This window comes from Hippichthys cyanospilos, chromosome 20 (genome assembly GCF_059441005.1).
Source record: "Hippichthys cyanospilos isolate Australia breed blue-spotted pipefish chromosome 20, RoL_Hcya_1.0, whole genome shotgun sequence".
NCBI lineage: Eukaryota > Metazoa > Chordata > Actinopteri > Syngnathiformes > Syngnathidae > Hippichthys > Hippichthys cyanospilos.
The window spans coordinates 5,196,408-5,222,454 of NC_142388.1; the positions used below are offsets into that span (position 1 = coordinate 5,196,408).

The following is a 26,047-nucleotide window of genomic DNA, read 5'->3' on the forward strand; positions in this document are numbered from 1 at the left end:
TTTTTAACAATGATCCCTTGCAGCAAAAAAAAAAAAAAAAAAAAAAAAAAGCATGCCTTTAATTGTGACGTTTACGAATTGGTGTCGTCACTACTGACACATTTTTTTTGCGGGGGGGGGGGGGGGGGGGGGGCAGACAAGCCACAAATAAAACAGACAGATTACGTTACAACATCTATTTTCTGGAGTTGAATAAAATTCACCCAATGGTAGTTTCAAAGTTTATTACATCAAACATGGATCGTACTCTGCTTTTATTTTTTTTTCTGTTTACATTAAAAAATGTTCTCCGTTGGATTGGGGGTACTTGATTGAAAACAAATATTTCACAGCGTGTACATAAGTGAAAAAAGGGTAGAAAAACACTGCTACAAACCTAACCCTGCATCATTTTCCTATATTGTCCACAAGAGGGCAGCAGTTAGCTACGCTACCGTTTTTCCATTTAGAGTTTAATTCCTGGTTCAGTAAATTATGACATGATAATTTAAATTTAACAAAGGATAAACCAGGTGAGGGAAACGGCAAAAAAGTTAAATTGCATTTTAAAAACAGTCTAAAAGCAGTAGAAAAGGCGCCAAGTCACATTTATTTATATTGCAGTTCACAAAAGAGGTTAACCTCGAGGTACTTTACAAACTGTGTGGTTCAAGAAGCGCACTCCTCAAATATATCTTCTACCTTTGAGTCCACAGTGACAATGACTTTCAGTTTGCAGCTGCGCATTTTCAAAGGCTAGAATCTTGAATTTCTTGCCTTATGAATGTGTTTGAAAACTTTGAACTGATACTGTACACATCATGTATCTACTCGTGGCTTCTTCGTGATGCCGCGTTCTCCCTGCATCCAGTAAGTTTCTGTCTGCATCTCAGTGAGCCTGGAAACAGTCCTATGAAAGGCAAAGATCTCCTCTTCAGCTGTGAAGAGAGTCAGACATTCCGCCACCTCCTGAACAGATGCGGCAAACAAGATACACGATAGTCTGAAAACAGCTGTGGACAGGACCCCCCCCCCCCAAAAAAAAAAAAAAAAAAAAAAGCAAGAAAGCTGCTTGCTGTCGCACCTCATTCAGGCCTAGGTCATCCAAGAGTTGTTGGTCGCGCTCATCTTGTCCTCCAGTTTGGACGAATAGCTGATCTAACGGAGCTTCAGCCTGCAGAACCACTCTCACCTACAAAGAATGAATGTTCTTTCCACATTCGCCGAAAACATTGAAAATGCCAAAACAAAACACAACTGCACCTGATGTATTATTGTGTATGAATATTAAATGAGAAACATCAAGAAGAAAATCAATGATTATAGCGATATGATCTTCTGAAATTGAAAAAAAATAAGTTTTATTAACTTACGCCTGACTGACAGCTGTAGATGTCAAAAATCAATTTGTAACTGACTGCCAATGAATAAGTTTACTCATTTGCTGCCATTGACAGCTATGTAAGTCAAAATACAATTTTAACTTGGCTGGCAGTACTAGATAAGTACTGAAGTCATAAATTACTTTCAGAAATTCAATACTAATCGATTATTTATATTATTTCTGTACTTTAGGACCAAAAGTAATCAATTACCATAGTACCTAACCTATTCCTTCCCTAATGTAACACCTAATCAAGTACTTTAGTACTTAGGTAACTAAAGTAATCAATTACACTAGTACTTTAAAACCTAAAGTAATCAAATACTTTAGTACTTATTATCTAATTACCTTTTGTACTTAATTACCATATCAATAACTCTTCTAAAGTAATCATTTTTGGCCAAACACTTGAAAACTTTTGAGAAAAAAAAAAATCTTAGTGGCTAAAAAATGTCTTCAATTTTTTTTTTAATTAATTACAGTACTTGCTCTGCATGAATAATTGCGATCAGTCATTTTTGACCAACTATTTTCTACGAAACTTGTAAGATATTTTACTTGAGTGGAATCTTTTTTTTTATATTTCTAGTGAGCCGTCGATCAACTTTTGAAAGTAAAACTAGATAAATGTCTTTTTTTTTTGTCTGTCACAGGAATTCAAAAGAACGGAGTTAACAGTTTTTTTTTCTCTTATGCTTCATAAGATTTACATTCATCTCCTCACACTTTGATTTTGACAGCCCTACTTTTAGGATTTTGGGGGTATTTTTTAGCCTCGCCCGCTCAGTCAAAATACCTTCTTGTCATAGAAGTTGTCAATAAGGGTCGTGAAGCGCCTGACTTGGTCTTTCAAGCGCAGCGTCAGCACGGGAACGCGGCGGATGATCACCGTGTCGAAAAAACGTGCCATCTCCAAGTAGTCGCTGGCACCAAGGGACTGAAATGAGGAAACAAAAAAAAAACCTCTAAAAAACAAAAAAAAGGACGTATACACTCAATGCAGTGCATTTGAGGACTCGATTATCAGACCCAGGCATTTTATTCTTAAATCTTTTTTATCTTTTAAAATTCACCTGCTCAAAAAAAAAAAGACGCAAGGCATCCATCGAGAGTGAATGACAGACATAACGCACACAAAAACCCTGCTCAACTATTCAGCGGAACATCAATAGAATTGCTTTTTGACATTGAACAGAAAATTGGCCAGCAGCGTTGGGGAAAGTGTGGCGAACAATACGTACGAAGGTGTATGGCGGCATTAAGGAGGTTTGCTTTATGGGAGCAGTTTGTGACGAGGAGTGAGTGGATTTTGTCAATAAGAGGGGACCTCGCTGTGTGTTGTCTGACAGTTCAAGGAAAAAATTTGACTACTTTACCTTTAGTTTGTGCCGTCGAGCTATTGAATAAAAGTAAATTTGGAAAACACAACATAGCTGCCTCCATTCAGATACAGCATGGAACAAAAAATTAAAACGTATGTATTTAAAATAAATACATATGTAATCATCTTATTCTTATCTTCTCATCTTCTTATACTCTCAATGCTAAACCTAAACGGTCTCTATGTTGGGATGGTTTATTTACACTTTAACAAATAGAACACAAATGGTGTAGCAACACATGTAGGCGCACGAACACACACACACACACACACACACACACACACAATTTGTCTAGGACATGGATTGGCCATACCTGGGAAATTAGGAGAATAATTAAAAGCAGTTGAATTACACACACATTAAAAAAAACAACAACAACAACAACACAAAAATTCTTGAAGTGTTAATACAATTGCAAAAATATTAGGAAAAAAAATCAAAAAGCTCTCTAACAATAATAAGTCATGTGTTCTTTATCCTCTGCATAGAACATCTAATTATTAGTACTGTAATGATGACCTCAGAGGATTCGAAACATTTCAATGAGTAGTATACATACTTGGCAAATAACATCACTCACTCTGCCACACAGCTCATAAAAAGTACAGTCTGCAACGGTGCCGCATGTCTTCTGCAGCGTCACGTCCCTGCCAAGCACGCGGAGCACCTTGGGACCTGTAACTATGGAAACACACACTAATAGATAAAAAAAGAACTACACTAATACATTAAAAAACAAAAAAACACCTGTTTGGCAGGCGCTGGAATGGTTGTTTCTTCTGTTCATTTTTAATATGGAAAGATGATTCGAGAGCATATTTGAAATAGAGACGGGTGTGTACCAATACCAATTTTTTCAAGACATCGGTACTCCTTACACATTTTTGGTTGTAATTTACATGAATTAAACTTGCATTTTGAGGGACCTCTGTATTTGACTCAATATTAACAGTAGCATTAATGCTAATGCTAACACGCTGGGTCCTAGCTTGTCCGCTCAACAAGTTGCAATGCAAATATCAATATATTCTCATTACAAGGTATCAACTTATTAACTGCCAGCCCAGATCAAATTAATCTCTGACGTCTAAAGTCGTTAATAGCTGTGAAAAAGTAAACATTTTTAGTTAGGAAAAATTCTTACAGCTATTTTGTGAGAAGGCCAGCTCATCATACATCGCATCTAATGCAGCATCCGCGCCAGGCTCTGCTGTCCTGCACACACACGCACACAAACACAAATACAGGGCAATAAAAAGCTAATGGAATATGAAATTAATAATGCTGAAGTGGTAACATCAAACATAAGCAGCGGGCAGCGCAGTGGAACAAGGAGGCTACTTAGCTTTTTACTCCATGAAGAGGAAAAAAAAGGATGTTCGACAAGCATTAGGCAGTGAATGCACATCCAAATTAGGTGTGTGTGTGTGTGAGTGTAAGTTCGCATTATTAAACAGTGAGTGATGCACTCTATTTACATATAGTGAAAAGAGGAGAGCGCTTGAGAGCGTGTGTGTTCATAACAGAGAAAATTAGCTTTTAATGCTCAGCCATTTTGTCACATTCTATTGACTCCACTTTCGCACTTGGGATGATGGGGACTTCATCATCCTCAATTCTTCCTCATTTGTGGTCACTACGTACTGTGGGTATAAAAAGTCTACACTACATTGTGCAATCGCCACCTTTGAGTAAATCATTTCATATTGTTATCTCCACTAAATAAATTAGAAGACTGTAAATCAGAACCTCTAGACGTCAATGAGAAAATTAAAGACGTATTTGCAAAAGTGTGCACACCCTGTAAGTGGAGGATGTGGTTGTGTTAAGGATTAACCAGTCACAAAAAAAAAAAAAAAACCTAGAAAATCATCACACACCTGCCACCACATAAAGAGTCTCTGATTAACAGCAGCTCTAGTAGGCTTTCCGTGACACAAGCGCAGATTAACTCTGTTTTCGACCAGGTGTGGGGGTCAAAAAAGGAATGAATAGAAATAATAACGATTGCTTGTGTCTTACAGGAAGTAGCGTTTCTTTGATCCGGTATTGTGCAGCATCCTGTAGTCCACACCAGAGTCAAGGCAAATGGTGTGGCAGTACTCCTGCACACATGCAGAAAAAAAATGCACTTTGTATTTAATCATCATTGTTAAAACTGATTTATTTTTCCGTTTTAGAAGTTCACACGATTAAACTGCTTACGTTCACAGAGGAGACATTTTTGGGGAGAATTTTGGAGTGGACTTCTTTCGTTAAATCTATTTTGCAATGAAGTTGTATACCGTAGAAGCAATTCAAATTCAGCCTACCACATCAATGCAAAGCACCCAGCTTCAACTGCAGCAACATCTGACGATCACATCACAAACACTAACTTAGCTAGCATAGGAAAGCTCTTTGCCAAAGCAAACTCAAACACACCCCTTTTTCGAGCAAGTCTGCATGATGACATGACGGTCTATTATTTAATGACTGAAGCCATTTCTTTTGTTGTGGTATGTAAATCATTTGCTCAGCCAAAATAACACAATATATCTTTAAAAATCAAACAGTGTTGGGGTTTTACTCTCCCAAATTGTTAGGTGCGATTAAAAACATATTAACCTAACCCTATTCTCTTGACAGCAGTAATGTGTATACTACATATCCGCCATTTTAATACACTGTATATTTGACCAAATTACTAACTGGTAAAGAGAAAATTATGTAACTTTTTTCCATATTAGAATTCTGAAAATAACTGTCATGTTTTTGCAAGCTAAAACACAAAAACAAACGACTATATGCAGCTACAATACTCAAAATGTTGCATTGTGTGGCTCAGACCCCAAATGTTTTCAGTCACTTTTTTCGTATTTCCAAATGACGAATCTCCAACTCTTGCACCTTTCTTTGCTTGTTTGTGTCAGGAATAGAGGACAGTGTGCGGTCTTTCTTAACACAACAGGATGAACAACAAGCGAAGAAGGAATGGAAGGAATGGAACGTCTACTGCATTCAAAGTGCTGAACCTGCATTTGAAACTTTCCCATGCGGTGCACAATGTCAACAGGATTCATGTCAGGGAGGACAGCGCAAACCGTAATCATCATTTCTGCTATTCTTTGCCCAAAAAAAGACAAGAATTACGCATCGGACCCATCAACGCCATCAAGGCGGACCGGCCGAGCATTGAAAGACGCATTATGAAATCAGCAGATTTCTGCCACCGGCACCCTTGAGCCTCGGGATAATTAGCAATCATCATAAAGCAAGAGGACGGAAATACTCCATTCTTCGGCGCTGTCAACTTTTTACCAGCGCGTCCGCCGGGAGCCAATTGGTAGAATGGGGCTTAATAACAACCTGACAGAGTCGCCATCCTCCTCGCACAAAAGGGACGTGTCATTTCATCAACCTGCCGCGACCCTGCCAATGGCTAAACAGCGGCTGGAAAATAAGGGGAAAAAGGTAGGAAGACGTCACAATCACCAGCCGCATTATTAGAATGAGAGCCATTGTCTTCAGACTTCCTTTATGAACCCGCCACGCAGACGCGCGCATAACAGCGAGGGAAGAACGAGGGCCTGGAAACACAATCAGTCGTGATGATTCCATAGGTTATTTATAATCAGATGAGGCTGAGGCCAAGCGGGTCATTACTTGATTATCCATCTTGAGGGCTTTGTCACATCCTCCCAGATTTTATCCTCCCACACGCCGCCGTCTCCTCGGCACGTCCAAACACCGTCACGCTTGCTTTCCCCGTTAGCTTAACCGGTATTTGGAAATGAGTCAGGTGACTGACGATAACCGCAGCAACTAACTTGAATCAAGTTTTTGGGAGACTCTAGTGGGGATGGTACCAAAAGCTGATTTTTTTTTACAAACATCTGCTGCAACCCATACATACAATAATAATATTACAGTATTTTGTCCAATCCTTTATCAAGAGCATTTCACATCAAAGAGGAAGCATTTTATGAAGACTGAAATTTTAGCCAGATGACGACAACATGTCACCATTATCGGAGTAGGAAACCTCTAGAGGGCCAAAGATTAATTTTCATTCCTTACTTTGACTTGCATATAGTTAATATCTGTGTTTTTGGAAATACTGTCATCTAATGGTCACAGTTATCACTACAGTGCTCAATTGGCTAATATTACGTAAGCATTAGTCAAGGGTGTCAGCTACCCTCCATTGAAAAAACATATTTGACGAGGATTTTACAATTCATTATTGTAATTAATATTCTAAAAAGATGAGAACTCTCGTCCATGGCACGGAAAGAGTTAAAAAGATTTTATTTTCCCTCACTGCTTAAAGCAATCCTCTGAGGGACATCGTAAGTAATATTATCGAATATTTTGTGACACAAAATCCATATGAAATGTGTATATTTACCCCTTGAAAAAAAGTTCAACTAAATGATTTTGAATATTTTTCCAGCCTTGAAGGCATTCTGGAAATATGGAATCGGCAAAGAAACGTTTGACTATCTGTTCTGAAGCATTGACAGGAACTGAAAGCTGGGACAATCAGTCCCCGCTGAAAGAAAGTCATCCAAACACATGTAGCTCTTCTCATGCCATTGTCCCAACTGTCCACTGCTCTCTCCGGGCTCTCTCCGTTTACAATTTTCCTTTTTCCTTTTTTTTTTCTTCTTCAGAGTGGCTTTTTATTTTGGGTGACTACATCTCCCCTCTGCGCTCGCTCCCTCTATATATCCGCCATATCTTTTCTCCATCTTTTACTCCTCCAAAAGTTGCTTTTGAGTCTTTCAAAAAGCGCCGTGCCATTGAGCGGCAACAAAAGCCAAGGATAGCTGACTATTGGGCCCTGATGAGGTCCACTCCCTCATTACTCGGCAGCAGAAAACATTTGATGCTTCTTTTTTTTCTGTTGTTTCCCCCGGAGAGAACTGACCAGGCCTCAAAGAAACGTGGGGTGGGAAGGCTGAAAAAGAGACGAGGGAGGGAGGCTGAGGTGGAGGGGGCGAGGCTGTCGCTCATTCAAGCGTGTGTGTCTTACAGCCTTGTGTGCAGGCATGGAAAGAAAAGAGGGGGGGGGGGGGGGGGGGCAGGGGATAGAGGGGTCGAGAGAGAGAAGGCTTAAAACACTGCCTTTATGCTGGCAAGTTCTGGACGACTCTTGTGACATCAAAGTGTTTTCACTAACTAGTGCAGCGTGTGAGAGTGAGTGGGGGGGGTGCAAGGGGGGGGGGGTGGTATCTAGTGATTTTATTCTTTCTTACGCAGACTGGGTGGGGTGGGGCTGGGAGGGGTGGGGGGCTTGGTGACAATGCGAACACCCTAATTACACCTAATGATCTATTCCCTTAAAAAGTGACCGCCTTGGGCCAGCCGCGGTTTGTTCGGCGAGGTCGTTCTCACAACCTCCTCCTGCCTCCGGCTGCCCCTCTTAGGGAAACATCTTTTGAGGAAAATAGGCCCCAACTTTCGGGATCGGGGACCCCCACCGGACCCCCCACCCTCAAACGGCTTTCGCACAGCGGCGAGGCCCAAAAGCAAATCACTAAAAAAAAAGGAGGGAAAAAAAAACACTCAAAAAGGCGACGTGTGATGCTTGCACCTGGCCAGTAGAGGGCACATATGAGGAATTTAGTAAATAATGCACACATAAAACAAAGCAATACAGAAAAAGATATATTTTTTACTTACTGACTAGCTACTTAAAATGGATATTGGGCACTTATAGTCATCAATCGCAGCAAATTAGTTAACAGTGGCCCGGTGCAATCATGCCAACGTGATTAGACAAATAGGTTGAAATTTTAAAAAAATGTTTTCTTCCAAATAGCTAGTACTCAATATTTGGAGTTTTATCCACTCAGATTGATCTACCATCGATAATCACCTTATTTTCACAAGGAATGACTTCAACAAGACGCAAAGCCCAGAAATGTCGATTGTTAAAACAAAAAATTAACAGAACTAAACACACAGGATCAATATTTTTATAAAGGCTTGAGTACATTAAATAAAACTATCATTGAAACTTGAGCCATTGGAAAAAAAAAGTCAACTTGGCTAAGTTGACCACAAAATAATTGGTCACCATAAAATCTTTGCCTTGTTTACATAAAAGTAAGAGAGGTCTTTGTACTTTGTACCAGTGAACGCTCATATACTCTAAAAAAAAAAAAAAAAAAGCGGTATCATTTTTTTTATGCAATTTCACACTTTACTCTCATGAAAACGTTAAATAATAACTTCAAAGGGCAAAGTGTAAATTGGCAGGGGAAAAAAAGAGCATCGTTATCCAAGCCTAAGAGAAAAACACATTTATGGAATACTTATAAAAACGAAATCAAGATGTGGCAGAATATATTTCAATTAAATGCTGCCTCCAGTGATTATCGAAGATGCTGACCTGCTTCAGGACTACATGCTTGCTTAAACATAAAAAATACGTGTGCAGTGAAAAAAAAAAAGAGACTCTAACCAAGGTAACTGAATCAATTAAGAATAAGTAGATTGCTGTCCTCACACTCCAAAGAGGAGGACGATTGATTCATCTTCCTCTATTATTCGGCACTCGTTTTAGACCCTGATATGAAAGCCTGGCAGAAGTATGCCGCGTGCCACTGCCCCGCCATTAAACGAACTCGGCAACAATGTCAGTCATCCAAAATATCAACGATTATTTGATTTGAACCGGCAAGCGGCTGCCTCTTCACGGGCGGTCCTTCTGTCCAAGGTCTCCTCTGGAGGACCGTAACCCTTTACTTTTCTTCTTCTTTATATATATAATTTCTCTATATTTGGAGATTGCACAGCACACAGCCAGTCTTAACAATGTTTTCAAAAAAAAAAAGAAAGAGAACAGATATATATACTAAAAAAACAAAACAAAAAAAAAGCAAAAAAAAATAAAAAAGGTTAAAAACAACAGTAAGCCCAGAGATACTTCAAAGTAGCTTCAGGGTTGTTGTCATGTCCCCCCCCCATCACAGCCACCGCAACCCCAAAACACATACGAAGCATTGTGTGCTGGAAAATACAGAGGCCTGACCTTGTGGGAGTAACAGCAGCGAGCAGAACAGGATAGTGACAGAATAAAGAGTGGGATAAAAGGTTAGCGCGAGGATGGGCAATGAAAAGTGGAGTGGAGAGGGAGGACAGTTTGGGAGCGGGTCCGTCTTAGTTACATTACTGGCAGGGTCCATTAATAAAAAGCCCTTAAACCCTGTATTTTACACAACTCTGAGCTTTGCCTTGGCTACAAAGGGAGACAGGAGCAAAAAAAATGAATAGATTTAATCATGTGGCCTGCAGGGATCTGCAAGGATGAAAAACATAATGCTGGAGAAGTAAAAACTATAAAGGAGCACTAAGTCAAATTCTGTGATAATGCATTCTAAAAAAAACGGTTGGGTAAAAAAATAACACAGTAATAGGTTAAAAAACAAAAAAAACAAAACAATATTTGAGTCAATTTGGTTAATTTTAGCCCAACTGTTTCTAGCATGTGCAGTTCATAGTTAACTAAACACAATCAAATTAGGGCTGGGCAATAAATCGAATTAAAAACGACAGATCAGTACATTGTAATAGTGTTGTGTGGCTCACCTGTAATCTGAGTTAGGTCACATGACCTTCACAAGGTAAGCTATGATTGGTCGTTACCTGACCCTTTAGCAAATCTGACGTCATTTTCAGTGGACAACAAGTGGCAAATAGCCTGGCCCCTGAGATTAATAAAATGGAAGGCTTGTGCTGCTTTTTTACATTTTACACTTACAAATTTAAAACTACTAATATTACAAAAATGTACTTCTTTCAAACCATCCTATACGTCATCTATTTTTAGTTTTGCATATAACATCTGAAACATACATACTAGCCCATATTAAAATTAAATTAAAATAAAATTATTAGAACTAGCATTGTCACTGTCGAAAAATTGAATAGCTCTAAATGATTACACAATTATTAAAATAGTTGTTGTTTGATAATATTTATTTATTGATTGATTTGATAGTGGTAATTAAAACTAAACAAAAATTAATTATTATGAAAAAAAACATATAGTAAAAACTGAGAAATCTGCTGTAAGAATAAATTAACTAGAACTGGGGTGGAATCAAACTATTATGAAATTAAATTTTGAACCAAAAAAAAAACAAAAACATTTGGAACTATAGCTAAAAAGTTCAACTCTTTCCCAAAGAAAAAAAAAGTGTTAGGAGCCGCTGAAACCAGGGTTAAATAAATATTTTTACAATGGTTTATCGTACCAAAAAATTCACTCTACATTATTTTTGATGGGATATTATTTTTCAGATCTCTTTTTGGATGGTGTCCAACTTTGGAGGTCTTTCTGTCCACTCCAAAAGTGGGAAGCAGCAGAGGAACGTGGAAGAAGAAATTCGGGTTCCATGTAGTCAGGAGTCAATCGTTAAATAAAGACATCAACCCAAGCGGACAGAAGTGCTGGATTAACCTCTTTCACTTCAGTTCAGGTGACAGAGTGGAAATGTCACTGGCTTAAAAAAAAAAAAAAAAAAAAAAAAAAACCCTCCCCCCCCAAAAAAAACTTTTAACGCCATCATTCACCCTCTCGCCGCTTATTGAAACACAATCAGGCACACACATGCAAGAGTGAGGAGGAGGGCCCACGTCCGAGCATTATTTCAATCCATTGAGCGCTAGCTAGTTAGCAGGGTGACCCTGCTTAAAACACGCTTTAACTCTCCGCATCAGACGGCTATAGAGGAAGATGTGAACCTCGCCCAAAAAGGCCCCGACCCTGAAAAACCAGATGGCCTGACAAAAGGAAACATGGAAGTCTGAAAGACAGGGCAGAGAGGGACAACAGGCATTCAGGACCATGATGAGGGTGGATTAAAGAGGGCAAGGGTGATGCTTGGTGGTCGGATGGGGAGAATTCCGACTCCTCAAGTTGCTGCTGTCCATAAAAAAAATAAGTTTACAATTTCCAATCAAGAGCAGTATGTACTAATATACACTAATATATGAAATTGGCAGTGCAGAAAATGTAAAATTCAATTATTAAATACATGAAATTAAATGTAAAATGTAAAATTAATATTGATTAATTTGATTATAGATTATCGATTAATCATTGTATCTCTATTAATTATAAGAATAATTGTAATGAAGTGCTTGTTTTTATTTTCTGCACTATCATTATAACAAAATGTACTGTTTTTCCACTCATTCGATGCCAGGGATGTATTTTCACCTTTTTTAAGAGTCTGGACATTCAATCCCAGATACTTCAGTATTAAATCAATACTTAATTACATTCAGGACATTAATTCCAGATACTTAAGTATTACATCGATATATAAGTTTCTGGGATTGAATGCCCAGAATCTTAAAAAAACATGAAAATCCATCCGTGGCACTGAATAAGTTAATAAAGGGATGGAAATTAAAAAATGTGTTTAAAGGGACAATGTGTAAGATTTAGACCGTTTTTCATTCCGGACAGCAGGAGGTGCTGCATTTACCATTGTCCGTAACTATAACAGACTCCAGAGGAGTGCCCCTTCCCCCCATGTAAGATAATTTAACGATAACTAGACCTTCAATTATATTTAAAACATTCTGTTGGTTGTTAAGAACACATTTATTTGCAAGTTTTTTTTAAATGTATAATCATTTAATTTATTCATTTTAAATGGAAAATGGTCTAAATATTACACATTGATCCTTTAAAAAGTTGACTTTAATTAATTAAAAGTAATACATTGACAGATAGGCGCCATAGCCATAGCCGCTATAGAAAATGGATGGACAGATTAATCATTTATGTATCTAATAGTTGCCCTCGAAACATGAGGTCTAAAAATGTTCATGGATGATTAGTTTTGGGGCTGTAGTTGCACTCCCCTGCGTGGATGCCCATGGCGTCTGCCCTCTCAAGCCCCCCCCTTACCCGCCCAGTCACAAAACCTTTCTTAATTCCTACACTGCCAGCCGAGGAGCGCTCCTCAAATTGCGCGCCATTTTAGAGCATTGAGTGACCTTTCAAATCTCACAGGATGTGTTCTGTGACACTAAATCAAAGCAAGTCATCAGTGCAACATTAATACGTAGATGCTTCGGACTAAAAAGTGCAAGAATGATGTCAGTAGCGATCCCAAAATTCATCACAACAACATTTTTGCACAACTAATTTATGATCATGATTACTCCAAAAACGGGAAACGGCCAGCCACATCTTCTCTCTTTTTACATTTGTGTTTGACGCTCAGCTCGTTCACTTTTTTCTCACCGCTTTTATGACCTTTTTTTTTTTTTTTTTTTTGCATATGCTCGCACTTTCTGGGCGAATCTTTCAGCCCTGCTCTGATCAAAGACAGCTTTGTGACACCGTGAGAGGCATCGAGAAAGCCGAACACATCAAACCGCTAAAGAGCAACTTGCAAAACACAGATAGCGCATGCAAGTGTGTGCGCGCCCATGTGTTGTGAACAAATGAATATATTAACAACAAAAGAGCGGGATGTGACTTTGTCTCTACCTTCAGCACGTCGATGAAAGGTAGAAAGGTGTCCCTCTGAAGTCCGTTTTTGTACAGATCTGAAAGAGGAGGGGAGGGCCTGTATTAGAGGTGCTGTTTAGCCTCCTAATAATGTCATTCCCCCACCACAGATTGGCACATAAAGTGGCTATTGATGAACTGAAGGATGAGGTTGGGGAGGTACGACAAAAGAGCCCAGACCTGAGGGTGGGGAGAAAAATGGATTTCTCTACCGGCAGAGCGGCGGCAACATAAAATTCATTACATTCCCAAACAATGGTGGCGAGAGAAAGGACTGTCGCCTTTTCAGGGCGGACAATATCCACAGCGGCTCGCTGAATAGGGGTTTCAATTAGCTCGGCTGAAACAAATTACATCTGAAGTAGCATCCCTGATAGACAGATAAAACAGGTCGGGATTGACACACAAATCCGGGACAAAGGCGTCGCGTACGTACGGGCGCCAGCGCACAAACAGACGAGGCTTAAGCCCTACGGCTACCAATGCCGTGCAACTGGTTGTTGTTGATGTTTGGGCTTTAACTCGCAACAATAGAGCTTAGAGGAACCGCTGCAGTGTGATGGACTGCATCGGCATCATTAGAAAGGCGCATTGTTTACTTACTTACTCTATTACTTTGCTGTAGTAAATTAGAGGTCAATAAAGTACAAGTCATTTACATATTTTTTCCAAATATAGTTTCAACCTTCAGAAAATATGTTTATAACTTGATCTTACAACTGATTGAATGGTATTTTGTGTGACGCGAGTGTATCACCTTTACTAGTAAGAAGCGACTTCTAGGAGGGTGGCAGGAACCCCACAAAGAACTAAAGGCTTAAAATAGGCATACAGGAGCCACGATAACAAAATTCAAAATTTAGCTATATAGTGTTTCATGTTGCAGTTATTTTGCTCTTAGTTTGAAAAGAAAGGTTTGCTGTCCCTATTATAGCATTAAAAAGCATTAAATCAGATTTGATGATACCTGAAGAAACTCCGTTAAAATCGTTCATACCTCAGGCAATTTTTAATGTAGAATGACTCAGTCATAACCTTCTAGTTAAATACACTTGCTTCAATTTCCGGGTTCAGTAACCACTCGTAAACACTTTACCCCCAATCAAAAACAACTTAAAATTTTGAATGTAAATGACATACAAGAGGCAGCAATCTGAGTTTCCACGCTAAAGACACAATTTATGCCACCAGGCTTTATCGCTTGTATGATTCTCCATTAGTATATATTTAAAAGAAAAAAAAAGGGGGCAATCTTCTTTATGTGCTCTCCCTCGAATCTATCTCCAAATAGACGAAGAGGCCTTTTGATAGCTCCATCTCCACATCAATAAAGATGGCAAATGTATGCCTTTCATGTCCAGTTTTCTCTGTCTGCCGTCATGTATTCCATTAACAGCGCAATTAATACCAAGTAGGCGCTCCATTAAGTTTGCACGCTTTGCTCGCTTTGTTCTTAAGAGCTTGCAAATATCAGAGATGTTGAGTCTGCATCTACGACATCTTGTTTCTTTAGAAACATCCTGTCGAGCAAGTGCTATTATTGACTGCCTTGGTTACAGGCTAAATGGTAAATGTATTAGGTTAGCCGTTTTAAATATTGCTCGCTTTAAGGGTTTGTCAAATAAAATTGAAAACTTTTGTCATCAGTTTTCATTTGAAGTGGATCAGTGATGTTTGTACCATTGGTCCCATGTACTTAATTATACACCGTATTTTCTGCACTATAAGGCGTACCTAAAAGCCTTCATTTTTTTAAAAAGCTGATGGTGCGCTTTATAATCAGGTGCGCCTTATACTGTATATGGATCAATATTGAGATTGGGACTCGTAGATGGGGAATGAAGTGATAAAGTAAGCTTTACTGTTTCTTTTGTGTGTTTACAGTTGAACAAGTTTGCTCATATTGACATTGAGCTATTATGCTATTGAGAGTTTAGAGTTATTATTTGAGTTATCATTGTTATTACTTTGAGTATTACTAAATTGTGATTGAAAAAGTTTTCAAATATGTCATTAATTGAGGGTGCGCCTTATATATGGAAAAGGTTTTCAAATATGTCATTAATTGAGGGTGCGCCTTATAAACCGGTGCGCCTTATAGTGCAGGAAATACAGTAATTCTTATATTTTTTTCAAAGGTTAGGATAAAGGAGGGTCTGAAAATGGTTGGTGCTGAATGAGTTTGGGTTTGTGGCTCCTCTTTCCAGGTTTCCTGGTAGGTTAGAAATTTTCTTGCCAAAAACTTGTAGACTTGTTAAAAACATAGTTCCTGGTACTGATGATGAATTACATTTGGATTTTAAATACATATGTGTATGTGTGTGTGTGTGTGTGTGTGCGTGTGTGTGTGTGTGTGTGTGTACAAGTATTTTTTGAGTGGCTTTTACAACTGATCATTCTTTATGTAAGATGTTTGTGTACAGAGATTTGTACCATCAGGATGTCTGTTGGAGGTCGCCACCACAACCACTCCAGTCTTGAACAATGTCTGGAAAAGCTGCCTCAAGATCATGGCGTCGGCGATGTCCGTCACCTAATGTTAAAAGAGCATCAAAGATCACACATTGATTGAGGTTCTCGATCTCTTTACTTGCGACGCAACCCGGATTTGCACGCCACATTGTAGAGCGTCAAGTCATCAACACTCCACATTGATTAGTATCATTCAGGTCTTTTGTCTAGCCACGGTCAACGCACTTCTTCTTACACATGCACACCACAACCACTTGTAATGACTGCAAAGGGTACGATGAGGACAAGGCAGTGGACACAAACCAATCAAATCGAGTCAATGCAGCAGACTCGAAACCCGTATCAAGACGAGACCCGTGTCGTCCGTGCGCCACGGACGCCGCGTGACATCGCCGTTCAATTATTTGCCGCCTTTTTCTTCCACATCATTTCCACTGTAAGCAAAGGTCGATGACAATGGTGAAACAAGGCCGACTGGCTATTATGTGAAGGGCTCTGACCTTTCAATCAGCGATGCAGCGCTCTCACTTTTGTTCCTAAACCTCTTGTCTCTATTTTTCACCTCTATGGAACAAACATGTAGAGGAAAAACCTCTTTATGACCGCCATGCGTGATCGTAATCAAAGCAGGGTCTGTATAACCTGTCTGATGACTGATTGAAGAGGTCACCATATGAAATAATTCGACTGAGAAATGTACTTTCTATCAAACTTCTACATGCAAGTTCTTTTCAAATTACCCCTTTGATTAGCTTCTGTACTCGCTCTTTTTGCTCTAACCGTAGCCTTAGAAAGCACCTACACCACTGTTAGAAAAGGCTTCTCTGGAAAAGAAAGATTTTTGAAAGTATAATCAAAGGGATGTAAGTTATAAACTTATTGTGGAAATGCTGAATAAAAAGTAATAAGGAATGATTTCGAAAGACACATTGAAAAATGTAGAATGATGTTAACTGATTTGAAATGTAATCAATGTTTTTTTTTTTCATGTGTTGTGGGTGGTTGAAAGTGTAATGTTGTGTTTTGTGTAATGTTTTGGCCGGTTGAAAATCATTCTCAAGGTGAATGAGCTGCACACTTTGAGTTTAGGATGGGAATGAAGCGCTGTAGTCTGTTTTGTTGAACGTGGCATTGAGAATGAATAGGGATTTTTTTGGTGGGCATTGCACAATGTTGAATTTTTGTCAGTAGGATTTTTTGGTAAATTGAAAATCCATTTAATGAGCTGAAACATTTAAATTTCAAATGTGAATGATCTAAATGTGGAAGGTCGAGTATGACACTAGAAGGAATGAAACAACGGAAAAAATAGGAATTTTTTTGGATGACAAAGACAGAATTTTAGGAAACCCGTGAATATTTGCTAGTTTCAATGACATTGATTTTGAAAGTGTATTATTATTGCAATGTGTTTCAGATAAAAGAGATACATATAAAAAATAGAACCTACAGCGTAGTGGTAGATGTGAAGGACACAAAAAGTTAATCTAGCATGGAAAAAAAATGCAAAATCAAAAACTCAGATCTCAGAATTGTGATGCTAGCCAGTCGTCCACCACACTGTCCTACATCACTAAATCCTCCTGAGAATCAGCTTGTTCATTTGTTTCCAATGTGGTATCGATTTTGTTCCAGAAAGACAGCACGGTTAAGGCTAGAATTTCCTTTACTGAGCTCTCGGACGTAGTAAAACAGCTTAAGTGAGTCAAAACGTAAAGACCAAAAACAAATGTCCACTACAGTGGACACAAATGAATAGTCCCAGAGGACATACTTCTTCTAGCCTTCTCTAGTTGTTGCTTAAACTGTGTGTCCTGAATAAATGAATGAATGACTGAAAGAATGAAATAATAAATAAACAAATAATCTCTCAAAATCAATGAAAAAAAATGAGTGGTGCGGAGAGTCACTTGAGTGGTGCTTGAGCACCCCCCAAAATGAGCTAGAAACGCCCATGGATACTACTCACCCATTTATTATTATCAAAGTTATATACTTTTATATTTCACCAATTCCCAACACGAATTTAAAGTTATAGTCCTCAAATTTATAGCTCTACAAAAAAAGTTTGCAGTTTGAAGTCAAGTTTTGGAATGAACCATTAAACTCTGCAGGTTTGAATAAGAGTCCCGCCCTCCCCACTTTCCTCTCTTTGACAGGCACTTGTAGTGGCCTTACCCTCAGCATATGTCCTCTTTCATAACCAGGAGAGTCTTCTACTTTTTGTGTATTAGCCCCACTGCCCTTGCCAATACTTGATTAGCATGCGCGTTAAAGCCTTGATTTGGCTAAGGAGAGGTGCCCGGGGCCATCAAATTAGTGCGTGTGATTGTGTGCTCTCATAATGAGAATCAACAGAAAGCCAAGGCTCGGCGCGTCTCTGTGAAAGACGCCCCCCCCCCCCCCCCCCCCCCCTCCATTTTCTCCGACCGCAGGATTTTATTTTCATTTGAAAAGACTCATTTAAAATTGACCTTTTATACAACCTGGATTTGTTTATTCATGCGTCCTCAACATTGGCATCGTATGAGGGGGGCAATATTGATTGCTGAATGACGGGGGGGGGCAGAGAATGGATACCCTGAGAATGAGAAAAGTGAAGGGGCCTGATGTCGCACTTGTGGAAGACAAAAAAAAATAAATAATGGCGCAATCTCCATTGGCCAATTCCGATATTTAAATGAACATCCAATTACTCAAGCAGGCCTTGCGTTTACAGCAAGGCACACGGGTGCCACATTAAAACTCTTTTGATGTTACACCTCTTTATGTACACAACCTATTGGCGATTTCTGGGGGGGGGGGGTTGCAGTGATAATGATGCACAATCATTTTCTTCACACTCCTCTTGTTTCGTTTCCCATCTTGGACGTCTCAATGCCGAGTATTCATTAGGGGAGCTGTGGAAAGAAGGGGGGGGTGGGATACAAATTACTGATAATGGCACGGCGCTAATGAAGAGAATGGAGAAATGTCATTAGCATTTAGGAGGATAAGATCCATCTGACCCGCCGCTGCCGCCGCCAGTCGCTTTCTAGCTCCACTCACTTAAAGAAGCAGGAGAGTGCGACTGATACCCAGAGCCTCATTTGCATGGCTGAGTGGAAGAGGATGCTGATTGGTATAGACCCCCGCCCCACATTACTCCCCCTCCCTTCACTTCTCTTCGTCTCCGCGACCTCTGACGCTCGCCAACCTTGAAACCTCTTGTTTATGCATCACAAACAAGGCGCACATGTCCATTCAAGCCGAGCTGCATGGCGACGGGTGCAAACAAAAACAAATCAATGAGCAGCGGGCGCAAACAGCGGCGCGGTTTGAAAACGTGAAAGATGGGGGCGCATGAAAGGCAATGACGCTCTTGATCGCCGCACGTGCGCACGGGTGGTGATTAGAGAGCTCGGCCAAACCTACTGTCACCTCTGACCTGCGGCCTTTAGCGGTAATGATATCAGAGAAAAGACGTGCATTGTGCTGCTAACAGCTGGCTTTTGTAAAGACAGAGGCACACTCATCCTGCACAGGTGTCAAACTCAAGGCCCACAAAAGCTCTGCACGATTTTTCCTTGACGTCTGTTCAATACTATCCATAAAAATGTACCTTTATGTACTGTAATATGATGGGACAGTTGTATTAGGCTGTTCCCACACTGCACAAACCTAAGAAGTGGAGTGATACGTCCTGCCCAGTAGTCTGTAAACAATCAATGGAAATTATGTACTGCAGACATATTTACTTAACCTTCAAAAGGTACCGATATGATGAACGAAAAATAGTTTTACATGACTTAAATCAGGTACCATGTGGTGTTAAGGGCCGGATTTAAAATTAATATAATTTACACAATGAACTAATTATTAGGCAAACCACTTTACCGCAAACGAGCCAAACGAGACTTTCTCAAAGACCAATGACTTCAAAGACTTTTCATTTTAGATCATCAAATCAATTAAAGTGAATTGAGCTTTTGAGTACACGACTAAGTGTTTTAAGCACTATTGGAAATTCCGAGTGAATGCTTTGTTTACCAAGGTCCACTAGGTGTCCCCAGTCCTGTTTTCTTGCCTTTTGGAGTCCCTTCAGTTGAATTTACAGTTTACAGTTACAGTGAAGTGAACTTTCAACATTGTATTATATCAATGTTACTAAAACCGATACAGTAGCTGGTTCTAAATAAAAAATGCCTGGCAATTTAAAAAGGCAAACGTGTACTGCATACATCTTCTAAATCATCACTTTTAACATTTATTTTCTTTACTTCGTTTTGTTGAAAGAGTTTGAATGGCAATTGTATGGAATTTAGTTAACACCAGGAGTTAACACTGTTATTAAGTTACAGAGAGGCGTGTGAGAAAAGACTTTCCAGTAACACAGTCACTCACCTGAAACTCATCAAAACACAAAACGCAGGTTTCACGGGCGATCTCCATGGCAACCGGCGATATGGGGTCATAGGTGAACATGTTGCCCAGCTTTCGTCTGGGTAGGCTTTGTTTCCTTCGGTGGATCCCTTTAAAGCAGAGCATGCAAATATGTCTTAAAAAGCACACCTGCGCTGAGTGACTACTCCGCGTAAGCAGTAATTTCACCTGTGCATGCATAATGGTGAACAATTAGCAGAGATTTCAGACAAAAAGAGATAAGTATAGCATATTGAACATTTGACGCGGCGTTTTTCTAAAGTCAAAGCAGTGGGAAGAAAACACTAACTTTTGTGGATATCCAGCATGAAGCCGTTGAAGTGGACTCTTTTTTTATGGCTGTTTTGCACACCGCCGTAAAACATATCCATGAGCATGGTTTTCCCCGTGCCTGATTTGAGGAAACATGGAGAAAGATTTTGCATTGTTTTTAGAGACAATAAGAACAGACAATATATATATATATATATATATATATATATATATATATATATATATATATATATATATATATATATGGGTATTTTCACCGTCAGCTTTATGATGTGGATACTGTTTTATGGCCTGGAATGAATTTCTATACGCAACTGTTACTTTTTAAATGGTCGACCTATAGCAATTTTCAGCAGTAAAAAGTTTACATTTTGTTTATAATTAACTTGATAACGAAATTATTTTTCACGTACAATAAACACCTTTAAAAACAGATTTTGCCTCTTGCTGTCCACTGAAAATGACATCACCTGTGCTCAAGGCACATTGAAAATGACATCACATGTTCCAAAAGCTCAGATAACGTCCAATCACAGCTCACCTGTTTCTCATGTGACACACACGAGTTCTCAGATTTTATTGGTCGTTACCCGAGCCTTTGGAACCTGTGATGTCATTTTCAATTGAGAGGCTAAACGTGTTTTTAAAAATTGTGCATATCATTATAGAAAAAAACGTTTTACAGCTGAGAACGGCTAAATGGACTCATTTTAAGATGTTATGGATGAATGTCTTAGCTTTGAGAACATTAACATTTTTCTGTGTATCTCATGCTAAGCTCATTTTTCTTATGCATTCATCAAAAAACAGGTACACGTGTTAGCAAACGTCTTTCTGATTTATGTTGCCATGAATGAACGTTTGCTACCTATATGCTTGTTATCATGAGGTAATATAGAGTACTGATTACCAATTAAAAAAAAGACAAATAAGTCTGTTGCGGTCTGTAGTGGTATCGCTAGGTATATGTTATTAAGCGATCCCAGAAGATAGATCATGTAACATCATTTATTTTATTTTTGGCTCGACTGCTGGAAAATTGTGTCATAAATGACAATGCGCATCAACATTTTTTGCAAAGGAGTCACTTTAACACAATTTCTCAAAAAGTTGCTTCATGTTCATATTCATTTGTTCTTCGTTTGAAAATATAATGTATTCCTCTTGTCACAGCATTTAAAAGCTTTTAAAAAGATTTTCTGATACCTGCAAATCTTTTCTAAAATATCATACTGAATCATACCAAGAGCTAATTTAGAAATGGTGAGTGAATAATTCAATTCCATGTGATTTTTCTTACCAACATCTCCATATATATAGAAACCTTTAGGTGGGGGTGGAGGAGCATTTTCTTCCTATATGATGGGAAAAAAAAGTCAAAGGAGTAAAAGATCAGATTACAGGAACCTTGACAAGATACGCTGAAGCCATGCATGCATGAACTCATTAATAAATACACAAGGAGGCCGTAGCTTCCAACCCACACGTAAACTTTGTTTTTTCCGTCACTGTATAAGCCCAACTCGCCGATTCATAAACAAAGTATTGTGAGGCATTAAGCCACCACTACAGTTTGAGGTTTCACATTCTCCAGACTGGCCCACTGCAGGGGAGGAAGACAAAGGGGATCTAATCAACAAGACAAGCCAGGGTTCCCACGAAAGAAAAGCATCATCAGAGGAACAATGGGGGGATTTGTCAGACAAAACGGAGAGGACTGAATGAGGCTCCATATGAGATGGACCGGACTTGTCTGTGTGCAGCCTGTTTAGCGCTGCTAATTGTGATACGGTACTGTTGCATTGAGGTGCCGCTGGAAGTCATTGTGCTGCCTGCCTCCTATCATCAAAAGGTCCCTGCTTCAAAAAAAAAAGAAAAAAAGAAAAAAAGAAAGGCTTCTATGAGACCAAGCTGCGCATACTGAGAAAAGCCAAATATGTAGAAAGAAGGCCATAGCTATTTAAATGCATCTGTCAGCAGTATAAATATGATGTGAATTAATACTGTGTATAAACAAAATTGGTTATTATTATAAGTAGCAGTAAGACAAGCACTACTAGTACAATCCCGTAGGCCAAAGTTGACCAATGAATAATTAAGGACACTCAATTTGTTATCTTTTCATGGCTATCTTTATATAGAAATCAGTTGAAGAAATCCAGTATCAACATTATGAAACTTTAGACTTTTTCAGCAGTAAAAATTTAATATCTTGTCTATACTGTAATTCATTTGATAATTATTTTTAATGTACAATTACTACCTTTAAAATGTGTTGACAACTGCTACCAACTGAAAATACCACCAGCTCATCTGTTTTCTGTGTTTGTTCATATGAAGTTTGCAAGGCAAGCCGTGATTGGTCATCATCTGAGCCTGAACAGTTGCAATGTCATTTTTAGGTGATAGCAAGAGGCAAAATGACCTATCCTGAGTTGGATAGAAACGGGTGGATTTTGCTACTTAATTCATATTCCATGAATGCAATTTTAATCAGAATGCAGTGTTTTGACTAATGGGGCTGCATAAAATATATTGTCTTTACAAAAAAAAAAAAAGGTTGACTTTCTCTTTAAGTAGCCAGGACATGGTCTCCATGTATTGCTGTCAGTAACCAGGCAACTTTACATTGCTTTGACGTAAGTGAAGGATTAGCCTCTTCAATTTTAATTTCTTGACAATTTCATTGCGATTCCACTCGGTGTCCACCGTACAAGGAGCACTTGACTCTAGAAAATATAGAAAATGACTGATTGAAAACAAAATCGCCTTGTCATTCTTCACTCCCAACCAGTGTTGGTGACTTCTCCCTGACTTTCCAAAATGCCCGCTGGCGTTGTGGGCTACAAGTGAGCTGTCTCATGGCAGAGTGGAGAAAGACAAGGACGTCCCTTAGATGGGCTATCTAACGACGAACCATAACCTTGTCTCACCTCCAGGGTGGGGCAGCACATGTGTGAAAAGTTCAGGTGCGGGACATCATTGGTTTGTAACTTTGCGAAAAATCCCAAACACTACATAATGAAACACTGATGTTGTAGCAACGGTATCAAATGATCCAGGTCCGACTTGTGGGTGGCTTCCCTGAAACAATAGCCCATTGTTAGTCGACCATCCGCATAACCACGCCACATTGGGTCAATATGAAGTCAAGTGTACTATCCTCACAGACTTGGTCAGTTAGTGAGAACAATGGCGGCAGGGAGAAGAGACACCGAAACGGACAGTGTTATGACCTGATTCAAACAGGAGTAATTGTCCAGTCAGTGTGTATGAGCGCAAATGAGAGGAGGGGGTAAGGAATAAGGTGCACACAGACAAGAGAATGGTGAGGTGGCGGTGTTTGATAGCCTCACACCAAAGTATTTGTCCGAGTCCCGAATCAAAAGCGAAAAGGAAAAGAATGGCCCAGATAATGGGGATCCCCCCTCCTCTCTCATTACTGCGAAGGGACGGTGAGAGAGTGAGAGGGGTGCCGGGACAAACCCAGCGGGAGGTCTGCCCCCGGCTGCCTTCGCAAATCTCCGCACTAACCTCGCACGTCTGTGCCAGCAAAAAAATCCCAGCGCCCAACACTAGACAGTCATCTTCCCTGACCTAAAAACAACAACAATCGCTGACATTACGCCGCTCAGAAACGCTTCCCAGACCCCTACCCTCCCTTTGACCCGTGCCTCACTGCCTCAATTGGTTGTTTAGCTGGAGTACAGTATATTAGAATGCAAAGCCCCTCCCTAAAAATCGAAGTACCTACTTTACAGGTCAATCATAAGGTATACAAACACATAAATAACTGCTGAAATGTGGATTTGATTTTTGTATTTGGGACTAAAGTTTGAACTATTTAGCACATTTAGCTTTTTTTTTTAATTTCAAGTACTTCCTTCTATTTATAATTTTAAACAAACACAATCAATAAACTAGGGGATGCAACTAAACAATTATTTTAAATGTTTATTGTTGTCTATTATATTATTCACTATTCAGATTTTTAAATACGTTTCAATTTTGATTCAATTTTATGATTCATGTGCTCTTTTATTGACATTGTATAGTCAGTTATTTATTCAACATATACTGTACTTTGACTTTCACCTTGACAACTTCACAGAATTCTACCAAACAAGTGTGGCGTGAATATAATGCATATATAAGTATGTAATAAATTTCATTGCAACAACAATGCAAACGAATCTGTACTTTTCAACGTTTTATGTTTTATGAAACAAGGATGTGGAAGCTTGTGGACTGCACTTCTCAATCACTGAACCTATCTAGATACTGCATAAAAATCAATAATATACAGTACTGTATGTGTATGTATATACTCACATCTTATTTACCTTTTGAGGAGATTCTCCAGTTGTTATAACGTAGGGCTCTGTTTTTTGCTGAAATGTGTCATATTTGGTGTTTATTGACAGGGTAGGGGGGTTCAAGTAGATAGTGTTCCTGTAGTTTAGCAGGTTCTGTTGCAGGTAAGCCAGCCGCTGGAGAACATTCCTTTGCAAAGCATCTTCCCTCAAAGAGCCACACTGAACCAAGCGGTCGTATCGGGTGACGGTGTCATCAGAATCAGCAGTGGGAGAAAAGGACGTGGATGAGCAGAGCTTCTTTGAGCTAGCATAACCTTGGAAAAGGACAGACACATACATGACTAAAGACATCAGAGCACATAAACAACTCAATTAATTCAAGTTGTACATGTCAAGGCCATTTGAAAATTGTTTTTAGGTCAATTCCTGAATACAAAGCTCATAAGAGTACGTGGTACAAATGTTTTGATTTTACTTTACTAAAAGGCCCACTGCGCCTATTTATATGTTACAAAAAGAAGGATTTATCAAGGTGATAAAATTGTCAACCCAAAATGTGTGCTTCATCTATTTTGTCAAGGTTGCCTTGCCTTCCTTCTACAACGCCACATGAGAAATGAGTGAGAGCAGCAAAGCGGCGCAGAGAATTTATTAAGGATCATTTTCCATAAATGTGTTCTCAAATGATTTTTTTAAGGAAGCAACATTTTTACATCATCCGGAAAGAAAATTATAAATATATACGCTTTTCTATTACATCTGTGGAAGTAGACAGAAGTTGGTGTTGAACACTAATAGAATTGCAAACATGAGCACAAAAGACGATCAAGGTCACAACTGGTTAAAAAAAAACCATAAAAACTGTTTGGAAGACAAGATACCTTTAATTGAGTTGACGGCCTGGCTGCAGGTGACCGTTAAAATCGGAACGTTGCTAAAATGTAGAGGTGTCACCGAGCATCTGACAGCTGTGGGAAACATGTAGGCTGCCATGTTGGTTCAAAATGGCGAAACTTTATTCCTACACGAACAAGCACAGTATATGCTCATCAAAAATTCCAATGTATATAGAGTAGTTTATTTATGATTGTGGTACCACAATTATTTGGCGTTTTGTAAATATACCAGGCTGCTGATGATCTGGCAACGGTCAGCTGACGCTCAGCTGATGAGAACTTGCGCTTGCATTTTTGAGCTGTCAAAGTAAGAGGAGAGGTGCAATATCTAAGAATAGTAACTTTTCAAAATTGACTTTTGAGAATGTTAAGCCCTGAGATAAAACAGGCGTATTTAAGTC

The 26,047-nt window shown here is 39.1% G+C and overlaps 1 protein-coding gene and 1 long non-coding RNA gene across 4 annotated transcripts; one reads left to right on the plus strand and one right to left on the minus strand.

The window, feature by feature from the left end:
- Positions 1-568: 568 nt before the first annotated feature.
- Positions 569-25,909, minus strand: afg1lb (AFG1 like ATPase b). 3 transcript variants are annotated; one of them, XM_088404078.1, is made up of 15 exons: positions 25,876-25,909; positions 25,632-25,771; positions 24,778-25,064; positions 23,969-24,031; positions 21,735-21,789; positions 20,451-20,552; positions 20,123-20,250; positions 15,701-15,800; positions 13,247-13,305; positions 4,768-4,850; positions 3,890-3,960; positions 3,326-3,426; positions 2,160-2,300; positions 1,064-1,171; positions 569-948 (listed from the first exon to the last, which is right to left on the minus strand). In XM_088404078.1, exons 2-15 carry the CDS (start codon positions 25,741-25,743, stop codon positions 799-801), a joined length of 1,560 nt encoding a protein of 519 aa, XP_088260204.1. In that variant the 5' UTR covers positions 25,744-25,771; positions 25,876-25,909; the 3' UTR covers positions 569-798. The 3 variants fall into 3 exon arrangements, with proteins under 3 accessions (XP_088260204.1, XP_088260206.1, XP_088260205.1); XM_088404080.1 differs by lacking the exon at positions 23,969-24,031; XM_088404079.1 differs by lacking the exon at positions 25,876-25,909 and having other exon boundaries at positions 25,632-25,862.
- Positions 13,145-17,053, plus strand: LOC148407044 (uncharacterized). The gene is made up of 3 exons (XR_015863886.1): positions 13,145-13,266; positions 15,406-15,482; positions 15,677-17,053. It is a non-coding gene; the product is annotated as an uncharacterized LOC148407044 (long non-coding RNA).
- Positions 25,910-26,047: the final 138 nt, after the last annotated feature.

Bases quoted from the DNA above. Each gene is read 5' to 3' on its own strand.
- afg1lb (XM_088404078.1), bottom strand. From the start codon at position 25,743: ATGGCAGCCTACATGTTTCCCACAGCTGTCAGATGCTCGGTGACACCT. The intron at 24,032-24,777 runs GTAAATAAGATG...TGTTGTTTTTAG, and splicing joins CTGGAGAATCTCCTCAAAAG to GTCAGGGAAGATGACTGTCT. The intron at 1,172-2,159 runs GTATTTTGACTG...CATTCTTTGTAG, and splicing joins ACAACTTCTATGACAAGAAG to GTGAGAGTGGTTCTGCAGGC.